Genomic DNA, 24,370 nt, shown 5'->3' with positions numbered 1-24,370 from the left:
TAATATGACTATGAAAACAAAGATACAACTATGAATTTAGATCATAACCTTCATAACCTATGTTATGCTTTTCTAAGCTGTTCATATTTCCTTTAATTAAAACAACATGTGTGACGAACATCATGTGGACCATGTCTGGAGGTCACGCGTCTGCACCTCACGTCTGCACATGTGTTGGAGGTCGATCGTATGGTCTTGGTCAGTGGATCTTGGACCCTGGCTGTGAAGACCATCTGTCTGAAGTTGGCGCAGCAGCGTCCCGTCACACCTCCAGACAGAGGGGTGGAGAAATGTTGTGCTCCAGTTCTTCCTCGTGATGGCTGTTTATTACTCTAAAATAGATACCAGGTCACGGCAACAACAACAGTTATTATTTTGCAGGTCACAGGAAGCAACTAACTTTAGAATTATTCAATGGAACACAGAAAATGTAGTTAACTTAGATGTATTTCAGTTATAAAATTGAATTTACTCTTGTTTTACTTCTCAGCAGACAACATGACTTTTATGTAAAAGATGATGATGTATAAATATTCTCATTGTATGTTCTCTGAACACATTCTGGTCATTTTGCATTTTCTTATCATATTATTTATGTTTGTGTTTCTTCTTTGTATTTGTTGTAAAAAATAATTATATGATTTATTATTATTATTATTATTATCTTGTTCTTCTTTTGCTTTTTCATCTTCTTGTTCTTCTACTTTTTGCAATTGTTCTTCTAGTTCTTGCTCTTGTTCTTCTACTCCCTGTTCTTGTTCTTTTTGTTCTTCTCCTTTTTGTTCTTGTTCTTTTTGCTCTTGTTCTTCTTGTTCTTTTTCTTGTTCTTAATGTTCTTCTTCCTCTTGTTCTTCTTTTTGTTGTTATTTTTCTTGCTCTTGTTCATCTTGTTCTTCTTTTTGTTCTTGTTATTCTTGTTATTCTTCTTCTTGCTCTTGTTCTTCTTCTCCTTTTTCTTCTTCTTGTTATTCTTTTTCTTCTTGTTCTTCTCCTTGTTCTTGTTCTTTTTCTCTTTCTTATTCTTGTTATTTGTGTAGTTCTTTTTCTTGTTGTTGTTCTTCTTCTTCTTCTTTTTCTTCTGCCCATTTATTAATTTATTATTAATATCATGTTACATATTTTTAACCCACATTAGTCTGTAATCCTGGTGCTCATTTAGTATTTGTGGAATCAAGCACCTAATACCAGAATTAATTATTTAGTATTATTCCTACAAAATCACTTTTATTAATTTTTTTTATCGTATTTTGCATTTATTTGATCATTTTTTGACAGAATTATACCTACTTTTATGTTTTGTTTTTTTTTTAATATGAATATAAATTAATATTGTTATTACTTATATATTTTACATTTTGTTTCCCCTGTTATTCTGCAATAATTAAAATAATATTTAACAATATTTAATTTAATATCCACAATTATTCAATGATATTAATAGAATTTTCCCCTTTTGAGTCTTGGTTTTGTCAAATAAACCACCCTTTAAAAAACGCGTTTTATTACATTCAAATGACTTAAGCCTGAGGAGCTCTCGTAAGTCATAGCACTGTATTACGTCAGCGCGTCTAAAAAGAGGCTTTAAAGGTGCTAACAGGTGTTTGGGGGTCACACATGCTACGCTTACACTCCTCCTATTCCCTGCTTGAACTTCAACTCGGTCCCTGCTGGCTCTAAGACAAGCCGCCCTTCAACCCCCTTTAAGCACCCGCACATTCCTGGAAGATGTCAGAGTGCAAAAGGAGGGATATAATGTTAACCCGGTTAACGTTCAGAAAGTGTAGAATTTCCTGCACGAAATGTTCCGGGGGAGACAATTTCACAGTGAGCTGAGCAGGCAGATTCCCACCAGCGCCCGGTCGTGAGTGCAACGGACATGATTGGGATATAAAGATGAAACGGCTTAAGGGTGAAGAGAGAGGTTGTCGGGTGACATCTTATCAGTTCGTACGACAGATAAACACCTCGTCACGGTCGGGTGGGAGACGAGTGAAGACCCGTTCGTACACTCGAGTCGAGTAATAAAACTTTTATTTTTACAGCCAGAGTTAATGAATTAAAAAGCAAGACCAACATTTCTAAACAGATCCCTCTGAGTGGATTATATTTGTCACGCTATCAATAAAAAAAAAACAACTTTGGCCACAAAAAGGTCAGCCAAGGTCGTGGGTAACAGAGCCACTCTTGGCTGCTCCACGGATTTGACGTCCTTGTTAAACCTGAGCCTCTTAAGCAGATAATTGATTGATTCGATGTTTCAAATTACCGTAACGCATCGCATGGTAATTATATCTGGAAGATTCAAACACCATCTGAAAGTAGAGTGAAGCGGAGCATAGAGTCTTCACAGTAGTACTGTCCAAACGTACTGTATTTTCACAGGTGGGGTTACGTGGCTTCTTCAGTCCCAGTTCAAGGTGGATACCTGAGCAATCATCTGGAGTGATGAGTTCACTGAGAGGGAGTAAGACAAATGGAGAACAGCGTGTGGATTTCGGAAGTATAGTTTAATAGTTTAATTTCACATTTCTGAGCTTGAGTCTCACTCCATACTAGTGATGTGTTGATGAGGCTTCATGAAACACTTGATGAGGTATCATGATACAGTGTCTTCATTTTGAAAGACCACTATATGTCACTCTCAGTTTGAAAATGATGTCAGGTTTCATTGAATTAGTATATCGGAGCGAGAGATTATAGCATTGAGTGACATCTAGTGGTCTTTCAAAAATAAAAAGACACTGTATCATGATACCTCATCAACTGTTTCATGATACCTCATAATCTTTTAACACATCACTATGAAGAAACAAAAATAAATTGTGGTTGTACAGCACCTAAGTACGTATCATTTATTGTATTTAGATGGCATAGGTCTCAATCCAAACTAGTGATCTGTTTATGAAGCTTCATGAAACAGCTAATGAGGTATCACGATACAGTGTCTTCATTTTTGAAAGACCACTAGATGTCACTCTCAGTTTGAAAATGATGTCAGGTTTCATTGAATTAGTAGATCATAGTCAAATATTATGAAGCAGAGAGTGCCACCTAGTGGTGTTTCAAATCAGCTCAATCAATTTCATAACAGCCTGATAATGAAAATGTAACTTTTCTTATGAATAGGAAAAATCGACACTTTCTGGAACTCCTGTGTTTTTCTCAGTATTATCTTGACCTTTAAAGTATATTTTTTATTGTTTTGATTGTTTAAGCACTTTGTGACCCTGGTCTGGGAAAAGTGCTCTATAAATTCTAATTACATAGTTACTCATTCAATGAAGCACTTTTTTTTAAACAAATCTACACTATAAAAATCAAATAAACCCAGATGACCTCTATATAATTGAAGCTTTTAAAGGGTGAGCTGACAACTTAAAACTGAAATACAGATTTTCTCATTGTGTAGCCATGAGAGACACATTTATTAACGGAAATATTGCTCTTACACCGAGTGTTTCGCGGCCTCATCAGTAGCCGGCGACTCATTATTAGCAGAGCAAGTGGTGACTTCCCGTTAAGCACATTAACATGTAAATGAAATGTTAATCGATTTTCAAAGGTGTGCATTTATCATGTATTTTACTGCACGCCCGGCGCGACTCAGTCAATCAGGGACCCAAGTATGCAATTTGTAATAAGGCAACGGCAAGTGCTCCGAAAAAAAAAAAAATGATTAAAAAACAAATGGCGACACTTTAGCTGGAGTGGATGCTGTACAGGCGGGTGATAAAAAGGCACTCGAAAAAAAACCAAAAAAAAACGCTGGCAAACTTTAGCCAGAGATTAATCATCATTGTTCCATTTAACTTTTGTGTCATTAGCTTGTTCGGCTTCTCAAATTGTTTTCTCATTAATTATCATTACGTCGGCGCTTTTCGAGTGGTTCGTCATACCGCCGACCCCCGTCGGAAACCAGAGACGTTTTGAAGACGCGAGGAGAAGCGGCTTTTATGTACGCAGGTAAACAGGAAGTTGTTAACCCCGCCGACAGATGCGCTTGTAAAGCGAAAATGCCAGCGCGGCGGCGGCGTCGTGCCGGCTGGCACACATGTTGTCGGGGTTTTTAGTTTCTCCCTGCGTTTCTTATGAGCCAGAGCGACTTAGCGTTTTTTTTTTTTTTTCGTCGGGGCCCCCTGCTGAGCGCATAATGAATGGCAGGCTGCTGGTTCTCGGGCCTGCCAGGCAAGAAGAAGCGGCGCTGTGGAATGGTGGGATGGCGAAAGGAGAGGTTTTTTTTTTGGCTTTGTGGGTCTCGACGGGAGCTCACCCCCGGATCAAACGCGTCGACAGCACCGTCGCTCCCACGAGCGTCCAGGGGAGACAGACCTAAGAAGCGACAAAAACCAGACAGTTGTTGTAACCGTCCATGTGTGTGTGTGTGTGTGTGTGTGTGTGTGGCTCTTTTTTCAAGAACGTCTTGGTGGTGGCTGTCAAGGCTTTTTTTGTTGTTGTTTTGTTTGGGTTTTTGTGTCGTCAAAGGACAGGCTCTGAAAGGGATTAACTGAGAAGTGACATGATGTGACTCGCAAGGTTTTCTTTGACGGCTTTCCTCAGAGCGTTTGTACACGTTTTACAAACACACACACACACACTCACATTAGCTCATCCATGACCCAGCGACTTTAAAACCCAGACTGGTCCTCCAGGGTCAGTGTCTGTTCCTGCATCAACTTCCATCTGCTGCCTTTTTGAAAAAACAAAAAAAAACCTTTGCTGGCGTTGGTTTGTTTGTTTGTGAACCTTAAAAATGCGTTTATGGATAATCGTGAAATCTTTAAGTTGGTACAAAAAATTGGAAACTGAAAAAAATAAATACATAATAAATGGTTCTTCCAACTCTAATGTACTGTTGCATTTATATATATATATAGATATATATATCTATATATATATCTATATATATATATGTATTTACTGTATATATATATATGTATGTGTTGTGAAATATATATATTTTTACGATACTGTATCAATATACTACTGCACCTGGTCTGGTCTGGTCTAAATTACCTACTAACTTACTTACTTTATTGATTTATATATTTATTATTTACCCTTTAAATCATTTTACTTTAATATAAACATATTTTTTTTATTTATTTGTTATGAAAGGGTGTGTACAAAAAAAAAAAGATTTACAATATGCTCAGCGTTTGTTCATTTTTGTGTTCCAATTAAACGTCCGGCCACTAGCTGGCAGCATTCATTAAGTTTTCTTCTCTTCTCTCTTAAGAAACAATTGAATCAGGCAAGATCCCGAAAATTACTTAGGACGAGAGGATACAGTCAACTCCTGTTTGGATATATTTTGGTTTCAAAACAAATAAAATCAGTAACGACTTCATCAAGAGTTATGTGGTCTGTAAATTATGCAACACCAGAGTCAAGTACTCGGACAATACTATAGATATATACTTGTTTGTACAGTCATATCACAATATATCGTATTCTTGATCAGATTCTTGCCAATACACACCCATAATGTTCTCCATTATAAGAGATTATAAGGAGGTTAAGAAAAGAATAATTATTTTAACAACTGGATAAACCATTTCCCAAGTATTCTTTCTTTTGCTTTACTTTCACCAGCTTCAGCCTTTTCGCTGAGAAAAAAGTTTTTCATCTGAATCACAGTCAAGGTAGTCTTTAGGTATACTATAATAACTTGTGTATATGCAGATGAAAATGTCATCTTTTAATGTATCACTTGTGTAAAGTCTGTAAACTCTGCAAAACGCCAGAGTCAAGTACCCGGGTAATATTACAAATATACTTTGTCCCTACAGTATTGCAATATATCGTATTGTTGCCCCTGCATCTTGAAACGTATTGCATCGACAAATCCTTGGCAATACACACCACTAGTTTTAAATATTTTGTCATTCTCTTGTATGGCATATCTCTACTGCTGTACATGTTCCCAGAAACAGCAAGTCTCTAATGAAAGAAATAACTTTTCATGAGATATCAGCTTCAAAATACGTTGTAATTGTTCATTCTCCAAAAGGTTTCAAAAACTTGATGACAACAGTCCATTTGTGTGCCACCTACCCTAGCTACCCGGTGAGGTGGCGTTTCAGACAAGAGCAGAGTTTGATATCGTTATCTAACCGATACAAAAAGTGAAGTGATGGCTAAATGAGGTAGAACAGAAATGAACCGCGAGTGCCATAGCACAGGGATCGCAAACTCTGGCTCCGGACGTTAAGTTTGACACGATAATTGGGCTCATCCAGGTGTTCAGTGATTCACTCCACCTCTGCGAAACCTTTTAGCGGTGAAAGCTACAGCGTTGGCAACAATAGCGTCCATCGCCATTACGTGTTCGGAGTCGTCTCTTTTGTCCGTTTTATTGATTTGGGGAGTTTATTTTCTTTTCTTTCCACCAGAGTCAAATTGAAGCACTCCTCCTCTCTTCACAGGTCAGTGCCCCCTTCAGGCGTGGTTTGGTACTAAAATATTGGCAGGGCAGCTGAGGTTCCTGTCTGTAGTGTGTGAGTAGATATATATATATAAATATATATAGACGTGTGAGGACTTCTAGGGGCAGGTTTGGTTAAAGAAAATAAAAAAAAAGAGAATGATAAGGAAGAGAGCAGGAGTGAGGGAGCGAGAAAAAAGGTTAGAGATAGAATTGGAAGATCAAAGCCTTCTGTCACGGCGCTACTGAGCCCAGGGGCATTATGGGTAAGACGGGTTGCGCTCACGCTCGCTGGTAGACACACACACACCGACCCTCTCGGCTGGTATTTGACTCTGAGTGTGATTGATACAGGGCTAGATTCGGAGAATCACTGTCATTCGTCTTCCTGCAGATCAAACAGCCACATAATCTCCCATAAAGGAACCAGAGATGAAGGGGAATAAAAGGGGGGACGTGTGAGGGGAGTGGAGGAGAGGAAGGTGCTCGCTCTTACAGAAATGTTTGCTTGTTTTCCAATAAGTATGCCCACCTCCATCAAAGACGCCCATCGCCCGCCTCTCCCCGTCCTGATTGTTCCTCTCAAAGGATGACAAAAAGTTATCAAATCGAGGTCAACGAGGACACAAAATAGGTCTGAGATGAGCCGGTTAAAATCCTCTTTGATCTCGCCGCTAGAGTTATTCTTCACATCATAGCCTGAAAACTATGTTTGCTCCTTGAATCGGTGAGTTCGGATTGTCGGGTGAATAGGTCAAAAAAATAGCTCGAGACACATAGGAATCGGACTCAGTTTCCACCAAAAGAGTCTTTGGGGAATTTAAAAGTTATTTAGCAAGTACGACACATCCTCGCTTTTGGTTGGATTAATCTTTTTGACTTTTCACCCATGTTTTTACCATATTTTAGGTTATAAGTTAAGGGTATCAATCGAAAGGTTTTTACAGTACCTTCAATTGGATAACACGAACTGAACTACACTTTATTCAAGACCAATATAATGAGATTAATTCTAATTTCTTCATTTAAAAAGACAATTTAATTTCACAGTTGAAATCTTGAGTTCTGTTTTTCAAATAAATAGCAAATATTAACCAGCCTTTGTGCCATGTATATGTCACAGTACAGATTGGAATCCAGTAGTATATGGAATCCTACTACTACAGATTGGAATCCTGCTACTGAACTTGGATCTTAATATTGATATGGGTTAGAGTTAGTGTTAGGGTTTGATTACGTCATGTTATCCAAATTTCTACTATAAGAATTGGAGATTGTCCTGGTAGAATTCCCACTTGTTGTAGGAAAGATTGGAATTCCAATATTCCAATACAGTAGTAGGATTCCAATCTCTTTTAGTAGTGATTGGAATTCACTCGTAGAATCTGGAATTCTCCTAGGACAGGTTGGAATTCCAATATTCAGATCCCAGTTCAGTAGTAGGATTCCAATCTGAACTAGTAGGATTCCAGATCCTACTGGATTCCAATCTGTACTTTGACCTATATATGATTCAAATTAGGTCATTTATTTTAAATGACATTTTATCCTTACTTTTACTATTACTAGCCACATATTTTTCCCCGAATACAGTCAATCATCGCTTGGTACCTTATTGAAAAATGAAGCATTCTTTGATACTCTCTACTAGAGTCGTCAGTGCCACAAAAGAAGTGATGTTCGATACCATACATTACATACGTAGTAAGTGGTGGTGCATCTCTCTACCCCCAAGATAAACGCCTCGTTGTTCATGGTATCAAGTGAGATGGTGTTATAGGTGTAGCTTAGTGCCACGATCTATTAACTAAATGTCCATTTAGAACCTTTTAATTGATCCACTTCAATCGACTGACTTTCTTTTAGCGTGGGTGGGGGGAAATAAAGTGGCTCTCACTTCGGCTTCTTGTACACCACGGCTAAGCTATTGTTAGCTAGAACTAACGGGGGAGTGTCCGCTATTGTCAGAAAGGTTTTGAAGCCAATTTTCAGTCGTGATGGTTGGAGTCTGGTTTGGCCAGACTCCAGTAAAAAGGGCCAAGTTCAGGCGACCTGGCCATTACTTGACGGTCAAGCTACTATTACGGGAATGTAGTAACAAGAGAAATGTCGGAAAATTATTCATGGTACAAATACAGTGTTTTTGCTGTTGAAATAAGTGTTTAGGACACGGAATTATTTTTTATTAAAGCTTTAAATATGTTTTTTAATGTCGAAAAGCCGTTTTTTGTGACATGCATTTTTTTCTGTTGCCAGCCTCTAGTGGACACTTGACTAACTACAGCTTTTTGTACTTCTGCATTGACTTTTCTTTTATAAACTGGTGGATGCCCTTTGCTTAAAGGCTCTCTCTGATCCTTCAGCCAAATCTTCTTCACCCTTTAGTCACCTCCCTTATTAATAGAATTAGCGCCCCCCCTTATGGAACAGGAGAAATAAGGTATTGGCGACAGAGAGATGAATCCAATTCTTGATGATATATCGCACTGATTTCCTCCCACAGATGCATCTAAAATTGTCTATCCGTGTGAGTATTTGCTAGATTGCTTATTGGGAATAGTCACTGTTCTGGCTGTCCCCCGTGTAGCTGGGAAAAAGGCACCAGTCACGTCAATACCTGAGAAGAATAAAAAAAATAACGTTTTTGTTCCCAGAGATCTGACGTTTTATTTTTGTCCTTTTCATTCTTGTCTTCCAGATGCACCACCCAATCCAGATGAAGCCTGCAGACAGTGAAAAATCAAACGGTAAGTTGCCTCATATACGAACGTGCATCGATATCACCCACGTCAGTCAATAGTCTTTTTCTTTTCTTCCGCTGGTAGTCGCTCTCTCAGCCGAATGTAATCCTGCTGCTTGACTGACAGATGGGACAACGGGGGGGGGGGGGGGGGTCTGTGATGGTGGGGGGATGAGATTGAGCACAACAGAACAAGAGAGAATACAGGGGGAAATTCTGAAGCATGCGAATGTATTCTTATGTGATGAATTATTAAGGTGCTTCAGAAGGAGGTCAGGGAAAGTTGAATCATTTTGGCCTGGTGGTGAACCAGCTTGTCTTTCCCCCCGTGGCGGCAAACAAACCAGGCGGTTTTTTACTCTTCCTCCCGCCCCGGCCTCGATTCAGCTGTCTCACTCACTCTGTCCTCACGTCACCTCTCTCTTTTTTCCCGAATCATCATCGTTGCGAGAAAAACGCGATTTGATTGATTCATCCGGGCTGGAATCCTCTGCATTGTTGCGGCGGAAGCCGTCGGACTAACACGCTTCTACGCGAGAAAGGACGGTGTTTTTTTTCGTTTTTTTTTCTCTAAACAAATCCCATGAAAGGAAGGTCTTGCGTGTGTTTGCGCCGCTGTTAATACTTCATGATTCCTGTCTGAGGCGAAGCCGATTCCTTCGGAATCTTTGACTACAGGAGCAGAAAAAGGAGGGTCTTTTCCATGAAGGTCGAAGGAATTTCGCTGGGTGATTCCTGCACATGATGCGGCGTAAATGAAATGTTTAGTCAATATCTTTCGACCGTGTTGAACAGACTTGTCATCGACATGAACTTCAGCCGATACATTATGATAACCTGCCAGGTAGCCTCAGGTTTTCTATATCCCGGGTAACAAGGTCAGCAGAGCTAATGGCTACATTACATTTTAAACAATGAATAAGATTCAAACTCCTATATATTAGTCACACACATTGATTTTCATCAGAAATAAAAGATTGTCCACATCTGACGCGTAAGTATGGGAGAATAATTGAGGCAGTGCAGACTCTCTTCTCACTAATACAATCAATTTAATAAAACAGATCATTTGACTCAAGAGTTATATCGTTTTATTATCTACCATCTCTCAAACAAGTTGTGAAAAGAATAACATATTTTTTCCACTATTACCTCATGCACATTTTTATTGTGAATTTATTGCATGTTTAATAATTCATTTTTATTTTCATGATTCATTTTTTTAAGTGCATGAGCAGCATCAATGAGAAGGTATACAATTGAATGTTTAAGCATTTTAAACTTTCCCTAATCCAGATAGAACGGTAAACTAACCATCAATCAACATATACTTAAAGTTTAGTTTAAATATGTATGCTCTTTATTAAAAAAAATGTTATTTATACCGATTTGGTAATAAAAATACACACAAATAATATGTTCCATCCATTTTTGAGCTAATTTGCCAACAGACTCACATATAAATATAATAAACAATCTTGTTATAAGGGTCCAATTAAAACGTTGGTACAAAATGTATCTTGGCAAAAAAATCGACTGAAAATAAGTCAAATATTTGTTCAAAAAAGCCCACTTTTTGTCATAATATAAATCCTTTTTTTTTTTTTAACTATTGTGAATTTCTTGAAGCAGTATTATTCTTTAAGAAAATGTATTATTACAAAAATACAACTAGTACTGTTGCATTTGTTTTGCACTATTACTCTATTTTTACATATTGTAATAGTGTATTATGATTATTATATTTATTAAAACGTATTTATTATTGGTTTCTTATCATTTTAAGTATTTGTACTGTATGTTGAATCTAATGTTTACGTACGTTTAATCTTTCTTAGTAGACTTTGACAGCTGCTCAACTCAAATATTAAATCTCCAGTCTTAAGGCTTTTTCGGACTATTTGTAGTTCAAGAAAACCAACTATTTATGAGATTTCAATTTTTTTCTAGTTCCTGTTTTCGTTCCTTTCTATTCATGAAGTATTTAATAGTCATTTATCAACGTCAATAATTTAAAACCCATCCTCTTTTACCATCCGAATATCGCATATAAACTTCAACCACTGCCCACCAAATTGATACAACTCCCTGGGAGTGTTCATAAAAGTGACACCGAGGCGATGGAGTGACATTATAAACCACTCTGCAGTGTCACTGCCCACTGCGGGGAAATGCAATAAAATGGCAATATCTCGCGACACAGAATAGGAATGTTTATAAAAGCCATCAGCTCCTCCGCTGAAATATGGCAAAATACGACTTTATAAGACATAACCGTCAGGGTAACGACGGCGGAACTTAATAAAGCCGCGGCTGCCGACAGCCAGAATGTTGAAATATAGAGCAGACCATACGTAACGTATCCATCCACTTAATGGTAATGACCTTCAATAAACCAAGTGTTAGAGTCACTGTAACAGTGATGAATGGCTTCTCTGAGGTTTATTCATTTAGTCTGCGGGGGGAACGAGACAGAGATGTACAGTATAACAGCCAGATAACATTATTGCTTTTTTTTTTTCTTTCTTTCTTTTATCCTGCTCCTCCCTTTTGTTCTCTTTGGGTTCCTTGTTATAACTTTGAACTCGCCATGTCGCCAAATTTGCCGCTTTTCATCCCAGAATGCAAAGGGAGATCATCCCTGAGCTTTTACGAGCGTGATCAACCGTGCGCCCGCCTGTGCCGCCTCATCTGGAAAACAGAAAAACATCCAATTGTAGCGATATCTGCTCGCTTTCTTTTCTATCGACACACACTAAATTAATTACATTGCTGTTAGTCTTGTACTAATCTTCCTCTGGAGTGATGTGAGCTCACGCACACGCTGAGTTCCAGAGGCGGCTTCTTTCTTTTTTTTTTTCTTCTTCTTCTTCTTCTTTTTTTTTAAACACTTATCTTGGCAAAGAATCCCGATGGTTTGTGTTGTTTTCTTTTAAACACACAAACAATTTAAACAGTAGAATAAACAAGTGTGCTATTGATTTCCCAGAGTGCAACAGACCGCTTATCTCTTTCGCCTCGCAGTAAGAGCTGACAGTTCCCTCATTAAAAATGAATTGGATTAGCATTACGTTGAATGGTACACATGGATTCGGTTGAAGGATCGCACACGTTCATAACCTCACCAAAAGTTTCTCATCATTATCTTCAGCCCTTGCTTCGGTTTAAGAGCAGAAAAACAGAAATTATATCTGATGTCAGCGGTTCAGCGTTTGGATAGGATTCTGGAGGACATGTTGAGAAAATTCTTGTTTCCTGATACCTAATGACTAGTACAATGTGGTAACGGGTTGATGAGGTATCATGATACAGTGTCTTCATTTTTGAAAGACCACTAGATGTCCCTCTCAGTTTGAAAATGATGCCAGGTTTTATTGAATTAGTAGATCAGAGTCAAATATTATAAAGCGGAGAGTGACATCTAATGGTCTTCAAAAATGAAGACACTGTATCATGATACCTCATCCGCTGTTTCATGAAGCGTCGTGAACTTATCTTTCCTGCAGTTAATTCATTAATCTAACATAAAGTGTTAATTTGCATTAAAATGTTTTAAAGTTTCCTCAAGTCTTATATTAAGTTTAAAAATATTTTAATGTCTTAATGCCTATTTTATATTAACGTTGAAGTAGTATACTTGAAGTTTACTTCTGGAAACCCTTAGCAAAAATTATTTTAGTGTACTATGAGTATACTTATTTCATACAAAAGCTAAAGTAGTATACTTGAAGTTCACTTCTTGAATCCCTTAGCAAAAATGATATTTATTACTATGAGTATACGTATATTATACTGAAGTTGAAGTAGTATACTTGAAGTTTACTTTTGGAAACCCTTAGCAAAAAGAAGAATATTTAAGTGTAGTATGAGTATACCTATTTTATACTAACATTGAAGTAGTATACTTGAAGTTTACTTTTGGAATCCCTTAGCAAAAAGAAGAATATATTTAAGTGTACTATGGGGTATATTTATTTTATACTTAGATTGAAGTAGTATACTTGAAGTTTACTTTTGGAATCCCTTAGCAAAAAGAAGAATATTTAAGTGTACTATGGGGTATATTTATTTTATACTTAGATTGAAGTAGTATACTTGAAGTTTACTTCTGGAAACCCTTAGCAAAAATTATTTTAGTGTACTATGAGTATACTTATTTCATACAAAAGCTAAAGTAGTATACTTGAAGTTCACTTCTTGAATCCCTTAGCAAAAATGATATTTATTACTATGAGTATACGTATATTATACTGAAATTGAAGTAGTATACTTGAAGTTTACTTTTGGAAACCCTTAGCAAAAAGAAGAATATTTAAGTGTAGTATGAGTACACCTGTTTTATAATAACATTGAAGTAGTATACTTGAAGTTTACTTTTGGAATCCCTTAGCCAAAAGAAGAATATTTAAGTGTAATATGAGAATAGTTAATTTATACTAAAGTTGAAGTAGTATACTTGAAGTTTACTTTTGGATTCCCTTAGCAAAAAAAATAATATTTAAGTGTACTATGAGTATACTTAATAAATACTAAAGATGAAGTAGTATACTTGAAGTTTACTTTTGGATTCCCTTAGCAAAAAAAAGAATATTTAAGTGTACTATGAGTATACTTAATAAATACTAAAGGTGAAGTAGTATACTTGAAGTTTCCTTTTAAAATCTTGTAGCAAAAATAAGTATATCCAAGTGAATACTTATTTTGTACTAAAATTTAAGTTGTATACTTAAGGTTTACTTTTGACATACTAGACTTCAAAAGAGTACACTGATGTACACTTATACTCACGTATACTTTATGGATGGTGTTTTAATTGTGTTTAATATTATATGTACACATGTTTTGCTTAATTTAATTGTGTTACTTATTAAACAATATCAATCAAACATTGTTTTTAATCATGATTTCATGACATACTTACTAATTTTAATCAACATTGCTTGGATCAAATTCAAATTTAATTATCCATTTTTGCCTAAATTTATGCAAGAGTCAAGACCGATATCTGCAGGTGTGTCTCAGGATTTGGTCGTAAAAAGCTTCACTTCTTCTTCATGACGATCACTCAAAGACGTATTGTGGACATTTTTCTTTAAACACTGGGACTCAAGTGAAAGAGGCTAATTCGGTTTCATGAGCATTTGGACTCGATGAAGAGGAACTCCGAGTCCAAGAGGGGGAGACAGATGAACGGTGGCGCCTCAGTTAGCATTGTGCATCGAAGTAATAATAAGACGAGGATCCGAGTCTCACAGATGGCCGTGACGAAAACACACCAACTCTGTCCGTCTCCATTTCTTTCTCTCTGCCTCTCTTCTTGTGTGTTCTTCTTGTCTTCTCTTCTGATGACTGTTTTGTCGCGTCGCCTTCCATTTTTCCACTCGTTCTCTCCTCGTATTTTTGCTTTAATCTTACCTCTTTGTTCTCTCCGTTCCTTGTTTGTTGTTTCTTTTTTTTTTTTTTACCATTCTCTCTATCTGTCACGTTAGAGCCAGTCAAGTTTATTGTTGCAGCTTCACAGAAATCAAATGAAAGAATACCGCCTCAACTCCCTCTCGGGTCTCAGCGCTGCCTGGCAATATAAGAAACATAAAAATGAGAGGGATAGTAGACCCAAACTTTTCTTTCTTTTCCTGTGGTTGTGTGTCTTTATACTATATATACATATATATATTTACAACATATATCTACACTATACAGCACACAGGATTATGAAAGCGCACTGTCAGTGAATGGTCTATCTTCCAACTTTTTTGACATATAAAGCACATTAAATGAAACAAAAGAGTCGTATAAGTCAATCAATCAAACTGTATCAAACATGTTTACAATCACTTTCAACCTTGTTCAGTTGTACCACGTGAATAAACACCACCGTCTGCTAAAACAACTGTAGCATATTCCCAAATAACTCGATATTTTTCAGTTATAACACATAAAATACAACACAACAGTGTAACTCTGAACGCCCTGTTGACCCCAATGTTTAGCAGCCGGAGTTCTTTGGTTAATCCACCCGGAATGATGTGTTGCACGTTGTTATGGTAACGGTTAGTAACGCAAGGTCAAAGTTGGTCATCCAGCGTGTTGTGTTTTGTGTGTTTTGATGGTGATATGCACGGCAGGAACGAACTCCATCGGTTGTTGGGGGCCAAGAACACTCATTATAACTCCGTCTACTTCTTAAATCCTTCACACAACAACGGCAGACATTACAGTATATATATATATATATATATATATACATTACTAGCAAGGCAGCCGTATTGCTGCGAGCAGTACAACTCTGTGTTTTACCAAAGTTTTACTAAAACATTTTTGACAGATCGCCTTGACAAAAACGCTTCTAGGTCAGCAAGCACAACTCTAATGAATTTATTGATTGATAGGTTGACTTATTAATCCCTCTGGAGCTTCTTCTGGGAAATTGGGTTTCCAGTTCATAGCCGACGATACAGAAGGTTCATGAAACACGAACAAAGATCAAACAAAAGAACAAAGTTCAAGGGATGACAAAGTTCAAGTTTGAAGAACGTAGATCAAATATACGCAAAGAAAAGGATACAATGAGTCGCATATAATAATATTAATAACATTATAATAATAATATCATATATAAAGGCTTCGGATTATAAGGTGCACCGTCATTTATTTAAGAAAATTAAATGCTATTAAAGTGTGCCTTATTCTCCGGAAAATACTGTATACAGATCAAGGGGGCAAAAGGGGGGCAAAGGTCCCCCATGGAAATGAAAACATGCAATTTTTTATATATTTCAACTATATGTATAATGTAAAGAATAAGGATTATTTTTTAGAATTGTTGGCCTATTGTAAATTGGGTGCAAAGGGCAGTAGTAACTTGAACATTTGAAATAGTGTCTACATGTATTTTCCATAGCCGGGTATAACTTGGTATTTAAGTTAGTATATATTGTGAAGAAATTACAATTTTACTGTAATTAAAACCCCAACAATATCTCTATAGATAGAAATATATTAGTGATGGTTGATGATGCTTCATGAAACAGTTAAGGTATCATGATACAGTGTCTTTTTTTGAAAGACCACTAGATGTCACTCTCTGTTTGAAAAATAATTCCAGGTTTCATTGAATTAGTAGATCAGAGAAAAAAAGAGTATAAAGCAAAGAGTGACATCTAGTGGTCTTTCAAAATAAAGACACTGTATCATGATACCTCATCAGCTGTTTCATGAAGCCTCGTCAACACATCCCTATGTTTCCACACACTTGTGTACAGACTATACTTGTGTACTAAACATGTTTGTTTCATTCCTCTGTCCTTCTCTTTCGTCACAGCGGTGGAAGACAGGAAGCTGTTCATCGGCATGGTGTCTAAGAAGTGCAACGAGAACGACATTCGGGTCATGTTTTCTGCGTTCGGGCAGATCGAAGAGTGTCGGATCCTCAGAGGGCCTGACGGACTCAGCAGAGGTGTGTGTGTGTCTCTTTGAATCACTTCTACACTATCCCCAGCACTTGAATATCGTCACCACAACCGCCTCCAGAAAGTACTCTAGTTAGTTTTTTTTCTTTTAGAATCAACCCTCGAGGCCTTTTACAAAATAAGTATTTTACTACATGAAGGATTGGTCTGGATTTTTATTGGAAGGATGGTTTCAAAAATCCATTTAAATCAAATATTGGGTGATTCCAAAAAAAAGCAGAAACGGCACCAGTTTCGAAGAATGAATGTATTAGTATGTCTTACTATTTCTTACTATTTCCCTCTAGCAGACGAGCTAGAGCGCCATCCTGGGGCTGTTTTGGTGTAAAAAAAAAAAAAAAAAAGTCTTTCTCTCCACTATATCTCCTCTGCCTTTCTCTTTTTTTTTCTTTCCCCCTTCTATTGCTCTCTCAGCCTCAACCTTCCAAACATCTTCCCTTTTGTCTGACCTCCGACCCCCCATTCATGTCTTCCGCCATCCCTGCCGCTTCAGTTTAGCCGCCCTGTAAGCCGAGCGAAAGCTCTCTGATACGATCGCGGCCGAAGTCGGGGTGAAGTGTCCGACCCCGACGAGACATCTTTCCGCATCGGGTTGTCTGAAGGAGTTTAGTCAAAGGCTGTTGTTGGAAAATTTCAACCTAAAATGTTGGATTTCCTGAAAACAAATACGGATTTAAATAATTTGGTTTAAATTGTGTTGTGTTAAATTTTATGTTACTTTAGCCAAATTAAAATTATCTTTAAACAGCGGCCATGTTGGATATGTTTGGGGGATAATAACCTAATAAATACCCCTTTTTTTTAAAGTACTTTTGAGATAGTTATGGAAAAAAAACACCTGATAAAATAACTGTATGATGTAGGTGTGCAAATTGTACAAACAATTACCACTGATCAACATATAGTATGAAAAAAAGGTGTCAAAAAATTAAAATCCTTGCTAAGCTAAATATTTTCACAGTTTAACTTTCTTTAATAAATAAACAAGAACTTATAATTGAATTTAAGGTCTTAATCACATGAACATAGTATAACGTTATACGATACTCTAAAAATAAAATTACACCAGGTCGAACAAAACAAATTTGTTTACGTCAAACAAAAAAAAGCTTTGATTTTAATGGTTTTTTTTCTTATCGGAAGAAGTCACATGACAAACAAAGAAATATTAACAAAAAAAAAAGTCATGAATTAGTCAAGAAATTAATTATTTTAAAAAAGAAAATCGTTTTGCAAGTCTGGTTACTTTTTTTTTTTTTTTAAATATGATCGGAACACACACAAAATTAAAATGAATTCATTAAATTCCCAAAGAATATATATTTTTGGACTCAGAGAAGCATCTGAAAAATAAATAAATCTGATGTTTTTTTGTGAAAAGAAAAACATGTGGTGAACTGGTAAGACCCAAATATTACATTACATTACCATTAAAACTATTTTGCGCCAACATTTTCTACTTATTTTGTTATATTTTAGTTGACAGTAATGTTCTGAGTATTGGGTTAATACCAATAATATGTATTTTTATTAAGCTTATTGGGGTTGAAGATAATAGTTTTCCTTTTCCATATTTGCTGCATTTACTTACGATTGAATGAAAGAAAAACTTCAATTAAAAGAAGACACAGTCTCAGTGGAGAAAATGTCACTTTACTTTTTGTCGAGCTCATATTTCACAGCACAGATAAGTCGGTGTCCGTTCATGAAAACACCTTTTCCATCGCCCTCATTTGCCCTCCCTCGTCCTCCCCCTTGTGATTTCTATGTGTGTCCTCTGCCTCCTCCTCCTGTCATCGTCCACAGGTTCGATGTGTCGTGTTCCTCTTTTTCTCCGGTTGTCAGATGTTCTGGATGTTTTCTCGTCAGTCGATTTTTTTTTTTTTTTTTTTCTCATTCATCTCTTCTCCTCAAGGTTGTCTCTAACTAAAAACCAGTCAATGATTTTCTTTTTCCTTTTTTTTTTTTCAAGCCATGCCAAACTGTCCCAGAATCCTCTCTTGCATCAATTTGTCCTCTTTTTTTTTTTCTTTTTTTTTTTTTTTACCCAGACATCCCACATTCCTCCATCCCTCCCTCTCCGGCGCTCTCTTTTGTCCTCATAAATATTTCAGATGTGTCAGCCAAATTCCTGTAGAACTAATATAAACCACTTAACGAGTGATGCGAGTCAAAAAGGGAGAAAAAAAACGCCGGTTGTTGATCTTAAAATCTGGCTGGTAACCGATGAATTCAGCCGGAAATAAATAGGTCTTATAGGGGTGTCTATGTTCTCGCGCGTCCCAGAGGCCTTCACTCCCACCTAGCTCTGATTAAACTCCAGTATCAATCAGAGAAGCTCCTCACCATCTCACTATTAATAAAATATGGATCACACCACCAGTGGAATGGCTGGGCCTGGGGAGCTACCCTACTTTCATTAAAGGACTGTTTGGATCTCCTCTGACGACAGAATGCGGCCCGTGAGATATTTTTGGAGCTCCATCGCCGTCCTTTCTCTCCAGCCAAAAGGAGTTTCCACCTTTCCACGGCGTTCATCTGCTGTGGGAAGCTTTATTGCAGGAGCATCAATTGGATCATCGGGCTAAAGATAGGAAGCGGATCCAGTTTGACAGCGCACGACTTTGCAGCCGTCCGGCTTATAAATAGTTCTCCTAAGAGCTGAGTCTAGAGGGGTTCATTCATATCAAAGAACTGGTCCAGTTCTGGGCTGCGTAGACAAGGTCGAGGCTTCTGATGACCAGAAGAGAAATGACGGATATCATCCAGTTTAAAATAAGTGACCCTCTTTATAGATGAAGGAGCACTGCGCTAGTAAGTGCACTGTCTTACAGTGTACTGTAAAGAAGTGCACGATTTGAGACACAGCACATGCTACTTTACGAGCTCTAAACTATCCTACGTGTTTAAGATGAACCAGCAACCGGGTACTTCCTTGAATATCAACGGAAGATTGATTAAATCAATGTTACTAGTGATATTGAGACTTCAAACTAAGCTTAGAGACAGAGATTGTCCATTTCAATTATCAATAAACAAAAGAAACTCATGTGGAAGGAAGCACATTTAAAAACATTTAAAGTGATAGTTCACCCAAAAAACTTCACTCACTTTCTACTCACCTTCATGTCGACCAAGGGTTGAGATTATTTTCAGAGTAATCCAAGTGCATACAGTCTACTGTCTACACTGGAAGCACTCGCTATATTTACCTCGAGTACTTACGGTTTGCATCGCTTGTTATTCTTTAAGTGTCTGCCACAAACAAGCTTAAAATATAAACTTTTTCTTTTCTTCCCCGAAACAATTCTTCTTGTCGAGGCTTCAATAAAGGAAACTACAGACGAGCAGTATGGAAGTATATGGATGTTTTTAATCACCTTTTCGGAGGAAGTTCGTCCACTGAGCTCCAGTCGCTACATTAAAATGAACAGACATTTTTTGTCTATAACTCTAAAAAAGAAAAGATTACCCTGAAAATAATCCCTACCATTAGTCAACATGAGAGTGTGTAGAAAATGAATTAAGTTTGAGTTTTGGGTGAACTATCACTTAAAATGTGAGTGTCATAACTATGAAGGAAGGAGATAATAATGCTATATTTAGTCTCTAAGTAGTACAAGACAGACTTACAGTATCTTGAAATTGGACCAATTTTAGGCTGTTCTATTTGTGGTCGGTGTTTACAAGCTCAATGTTCAAGCTTCACTCATGTTCTTCTCCGCCTCACGTCAATTTTCAGAGTAATCTGTTCCTTTTTAGAGTTTTAGGCAAAAATGCATGTTCATTTTAATGTAGCGACTGGAGCTCAGGTTCATCTTCTTCCAAAATGATGCAATTAAAAACATCCAAATACCTTCATACTGTTTGTCTGTAACTTCCCTCTTGTATTGAAGCCAGGAAAAAAGTAATTGTTACAGAAAAACTTAAATAAATCTATATTTTTTAAGCTTGTTGAAAGCAGAAACTAAAAGGCTAACATACCACAAAATATAGAGGTTAAAGTTTTTCAATTCAAGTTCAACGTTACAGACGAGCAGTTGGGAAATATTTGAATGTTTTCAGGTGTCTTTTTGGATAAAGTTGAAGACAAATACAACTGAGCTACATTAAAATGAACAAACATTTTTGTCTATAACTCTAAAAAAGATAAATAATTCCAACCCTTAGTCGACAGTAGTTTAGTTTTAAATATTCTATATTCCCTTCAACCTGCTTGCTCAAAGAGATCCTGAAAAAATTATGTTAAAGCTGCTAAAGGCTGAACAGACGGCTGAAAATGTGGAGGACTTTTAAAAGTCTCTAACTTGCTTAATATTAGTTTGAGGTCTTAGTTTATCACCATCTTTGGGATGAGACGAATAAAATACTAATAATAAGAGAGTAGTTCTTGCACAACTGTTTCGACTAATAAGGGCAAAAAGGAAAAATCAGGTTAAGTCCAGACAGAGCCGTTCATGGAGGTCGTTTTGAGTCCACGAAGAGTCTTTGTAGACCCTGTAAAAGAACCAAGCTGACTAAATATAGATGGAGATAAAGTGATTATCTGTACTCCCTGATATCACCCAAAATAATCCTGATGAAAACAAGGTGTGTTTGGATCTTAAGTACAAAGACAAAGATGTTAGAATCCCAAGTCAATGTCGAGCTCTTCTCTTGAATGACCCCAACATATAAAACCCTGTTAGGCAGAAGGAAACGACCATCAGTCACTCCCAGCCCTTCTTCTCCCGCCGCCACCGCTAGATTTGATAGAGGTGGAAGAGGACAATCACATCAATTCTTCAAAATGTCAGTCCTTCACTTTCAAAATGTCTCTTATTTGCACCGTCTCTTCACTCTCTGTTTCATCACCTTCCTCTCCTCTTTCCCATTCTCTTCTCCTCCGAAATCATGTGGACTCGTTTTATTACTCCATCTTTCCCCCTTCGTAGCCAGGCCGAAACCTGAACGTGCTTGTGTGTGTGTGTGTGTGTGTGTGCATGTGTGTGTGTGTTTGCATGTGTTCAGGACTGGCGGCACTAACGTGGTTCGGTGAGTTGGTTAGCATATTATTAGCCCGAGGGTTGTTGGAGCACTCCTCACATCATCTCCTCTAATCACTCCCTAACCAACTAGACAAACACAACCTCCATTCACCCCCGACCCACAAAAAAAAAAACCAACACAATAACATCTCCTAGAAACAGCCCCCGGGGGAGCGTCCGTTCTTCGTTGGCTAGAATCAGTGTCAATCACTCCGGCTGTCAAACTCACTTCCCTTTTATTTGCACCAATCACGTCATGACGGCGCTAATGGGATTCTACCCGGCAACCAATCTTATGATGTGTGTGTATCGGTGTCATGTATTCCGTAGTGTACACAGTCAGCCACTCCAACAGTACAAACATGATCCAAAAAAAAATCGTCAGCACTTTATTAATGAAGCTTTAATTCAAAGTAGAGCCAAGAGATTAAAATGGGGGGATTTAAAAACAAAATATTCAATTTAAAAAACAGCTTGGAAGAGACAGTAATACCTCTCTAAATGTCGCCGTACATCAAATAATTTTCCTAATTTAAATATGACATTTAATTGAGATATTGTAGAATTCTGCAGCAGGTCGTGGTGTTACTTAGTTTGTCTGAATTATTCTGTACGAAAAACTTCAATACCCAAAAATACCCATTAAATATCACTAAAAAAATGAATGCTTTCATGTAGGATTTATTTTTAGAAAATCAAGATGTTCTTCAGAACCTCCACTGCCTACCAGTGAGACAGAGTTTATGTTATTAAAACATTTTTTAAATAAGCGAGAAACAAACAACTTAAATCTAATGTAAAAAATGTTCAATAGCTCATGCAGGATATAAATATTTCTCAAGAGCAGTTCAAAAATCAGATAAGGGACACTTTAATACAATTTTAAAGTTTTATTTAATTGTATTTAAATATTAGTTTTTATATGCCTACTTTATTTTACTAGTCCCTTTTTTTATTTTATTTATATCTATTTATTTATCATTATTGTTTTATTCTATTTATTTATTTGTGTAGTCTTGTTTTATTTATTCATCATCATTTCTTTCAGTCTATTTTATACTGAATCCAAAAGACCCTTTTTGTAAAGGGTCTCAAGAGAGGACGCCTGTGATACAGTACAATACAATAACAATTTCCTTATTATTATTTTTAATTATTTGTATTAAGAGAAAGTGTTTCTGTTCACAAAAACCTTGTTTTTTTCAAAGAATTAAAAAGCATAGCCATCCTAAAATGATTCCACTTTCACTTTCATGATAACTTAAACTAAAAAAAAACAACAATAAAGTCATGTCAAAATGTATAAAATAAAACTTAAATAGTATATGTATAACTATAAATGTTTTTGACAGACACTTCATCAAGACAGTCAGTGCAAAACAAACTTAACAGTCTGATTTTTCTGTCTCTTCCGACTAAAAGTGTCAGCTTACCGAAGAAAATAAATAAGCAGAATCCCATGATGTAAAAAAAAAAAAAGTAGATAAGTTTTACATGTACTAATGAATCAAATTTAAACTATTAAATAAAAATATCTCACCCACTACAATATGTGCAATATATCACCAAAGCCTAAATTCTGCTCCCTTTTATATTTTTATAACAATGTCTAAGTCATTTATTTTGAGTTTCAAATTTGAAAATATCCTTACGATGTAGTGGGAAAGGGTCAGGGAGGGCTGTGGTCGTCGTGACGTTGTCCCTTTTTTTCTCCGACTGTTGTTACAGCAACTGAGAACACTGTTGTCTGCCTGTTCTCTGTATCAATCTCTGTTATATGGGTCTGTTTTGGGTTATTTTTATAACAATGTGTCCAACCCTTTTGTCTTGTTTTTGTTCTTTCTCGTCTTCCCTCCTTCTCCTCCTTCCCCTTCCTCCCGTCCACTGTCCCTCCATCCCCTTCCTCCCCCTTCCCCTTCCCCTCCTCCCCCACCTACAGGATGTGCGTTTGTCACGTTTTCTACAAGAGCTATGGCACAGAATGCAATCAAAGCCATGCACCAGTCTCAGACCATGGAGGTACTGTACTCTTGTCCGTTCTTCTCGCTCTTTCTTTTGTTGTTGTTGTTGTTGTTGTTCTTTGAACCACCTGACACGTCATTCCAGTCCTGCCTCACACTCTCTGACAATCACATTCCAACCGAACACAGCAACACGTGGTACGTTGCTTGAACCCAAAAAAAAAAAAAAGGTCGCTGATGCCAGCAGTACAGGCCAACGGAATTGACAACCGTGACCAATTAGCATCTTGTTAGCGTTCCCCATTTTTAACTCTATTTGGAGTTGACACAGATGCTAACGTCGGGTAAAAGAAAGGGTGCCAACAATAATGTCTGCTCAGCGAAATAAAGATACCAAAACGCAACACTACATCAAAAATCCACTGCTCGAACTGTATTATTACATTAGCTTTTGAAGTGTTGGCAAGAAAACAAGCTTTTGTTGTTTTTTAAATAAATCCGTTTAATACTTTAGATATCTAAGTTGGATCTTTTTTTTAATGTACATTTGTCTGTTGTTTGCGTCTTTAGCTTTATTAGCATTTGCTACCAATACCGCGGGTATATCTTAGCTATTTAGCTTACTATTTAGCATAGATATTTAATATTTTCAAATGTATTTTTGATTTTAAGGATTTAGGATTCAGGATTTTGACAAAAAAAAGTCTTCTTTCTCTGTGAAAGAGGAAGAATCAAACAAACTACTTAAT

General features: G+C 36.9%; 1 protein-coding gene across 6 annotated transcripts in view; it reads left to right on the top strand.

Annotated features, from left to right (window-relative positions):
* Positions 1-24,370, top strand: part of celf2 (cugbp, Elav-like family member 2) — a 283,629-nt gene that overhangs the window by 204,960 nt on the left and 54,299 nt on the right. For all 6 annotated transcript variants that reach the window (XM_087786512.1, XM_087786517.1, XM_087786515.1 and 3 more), the window contains 3 exons: positions 9,123-9,171; positions 16,486-16,620; positions 23,600-23,679. In XM_087786512.1, the coding sequence (XP_087642638.1) occupies positions 9,123-9,171; positions 16,486-16,620; positions 23,600-23,679 (264 nt within the window). The remainder of the gene's footprint in view (positions 1-9,122; positions 9,172-16,485; positions 16,621-23,599; positions 23,680-24,370) is intronic.

The sequence above is a fragment of the Callionymus lyra genome, chromosome 3 (genome assembly GCF_982586985.1).
Source record: "Callionymus lyra chromosome 3, fCalLyr1.hap1.1, whole genome shotgun sequence".
Lineage (NCBI taxonomy): Eukaryota > Metazoa > Chordata > Actinopteri > Syngnathiformes > Callionymidae > Callionymus > Callionymus lyra.
Note: the sequence above shows the minus strand (reverse complement) of the source record. Positions and strands in the feature narration are given on the sequence as shown.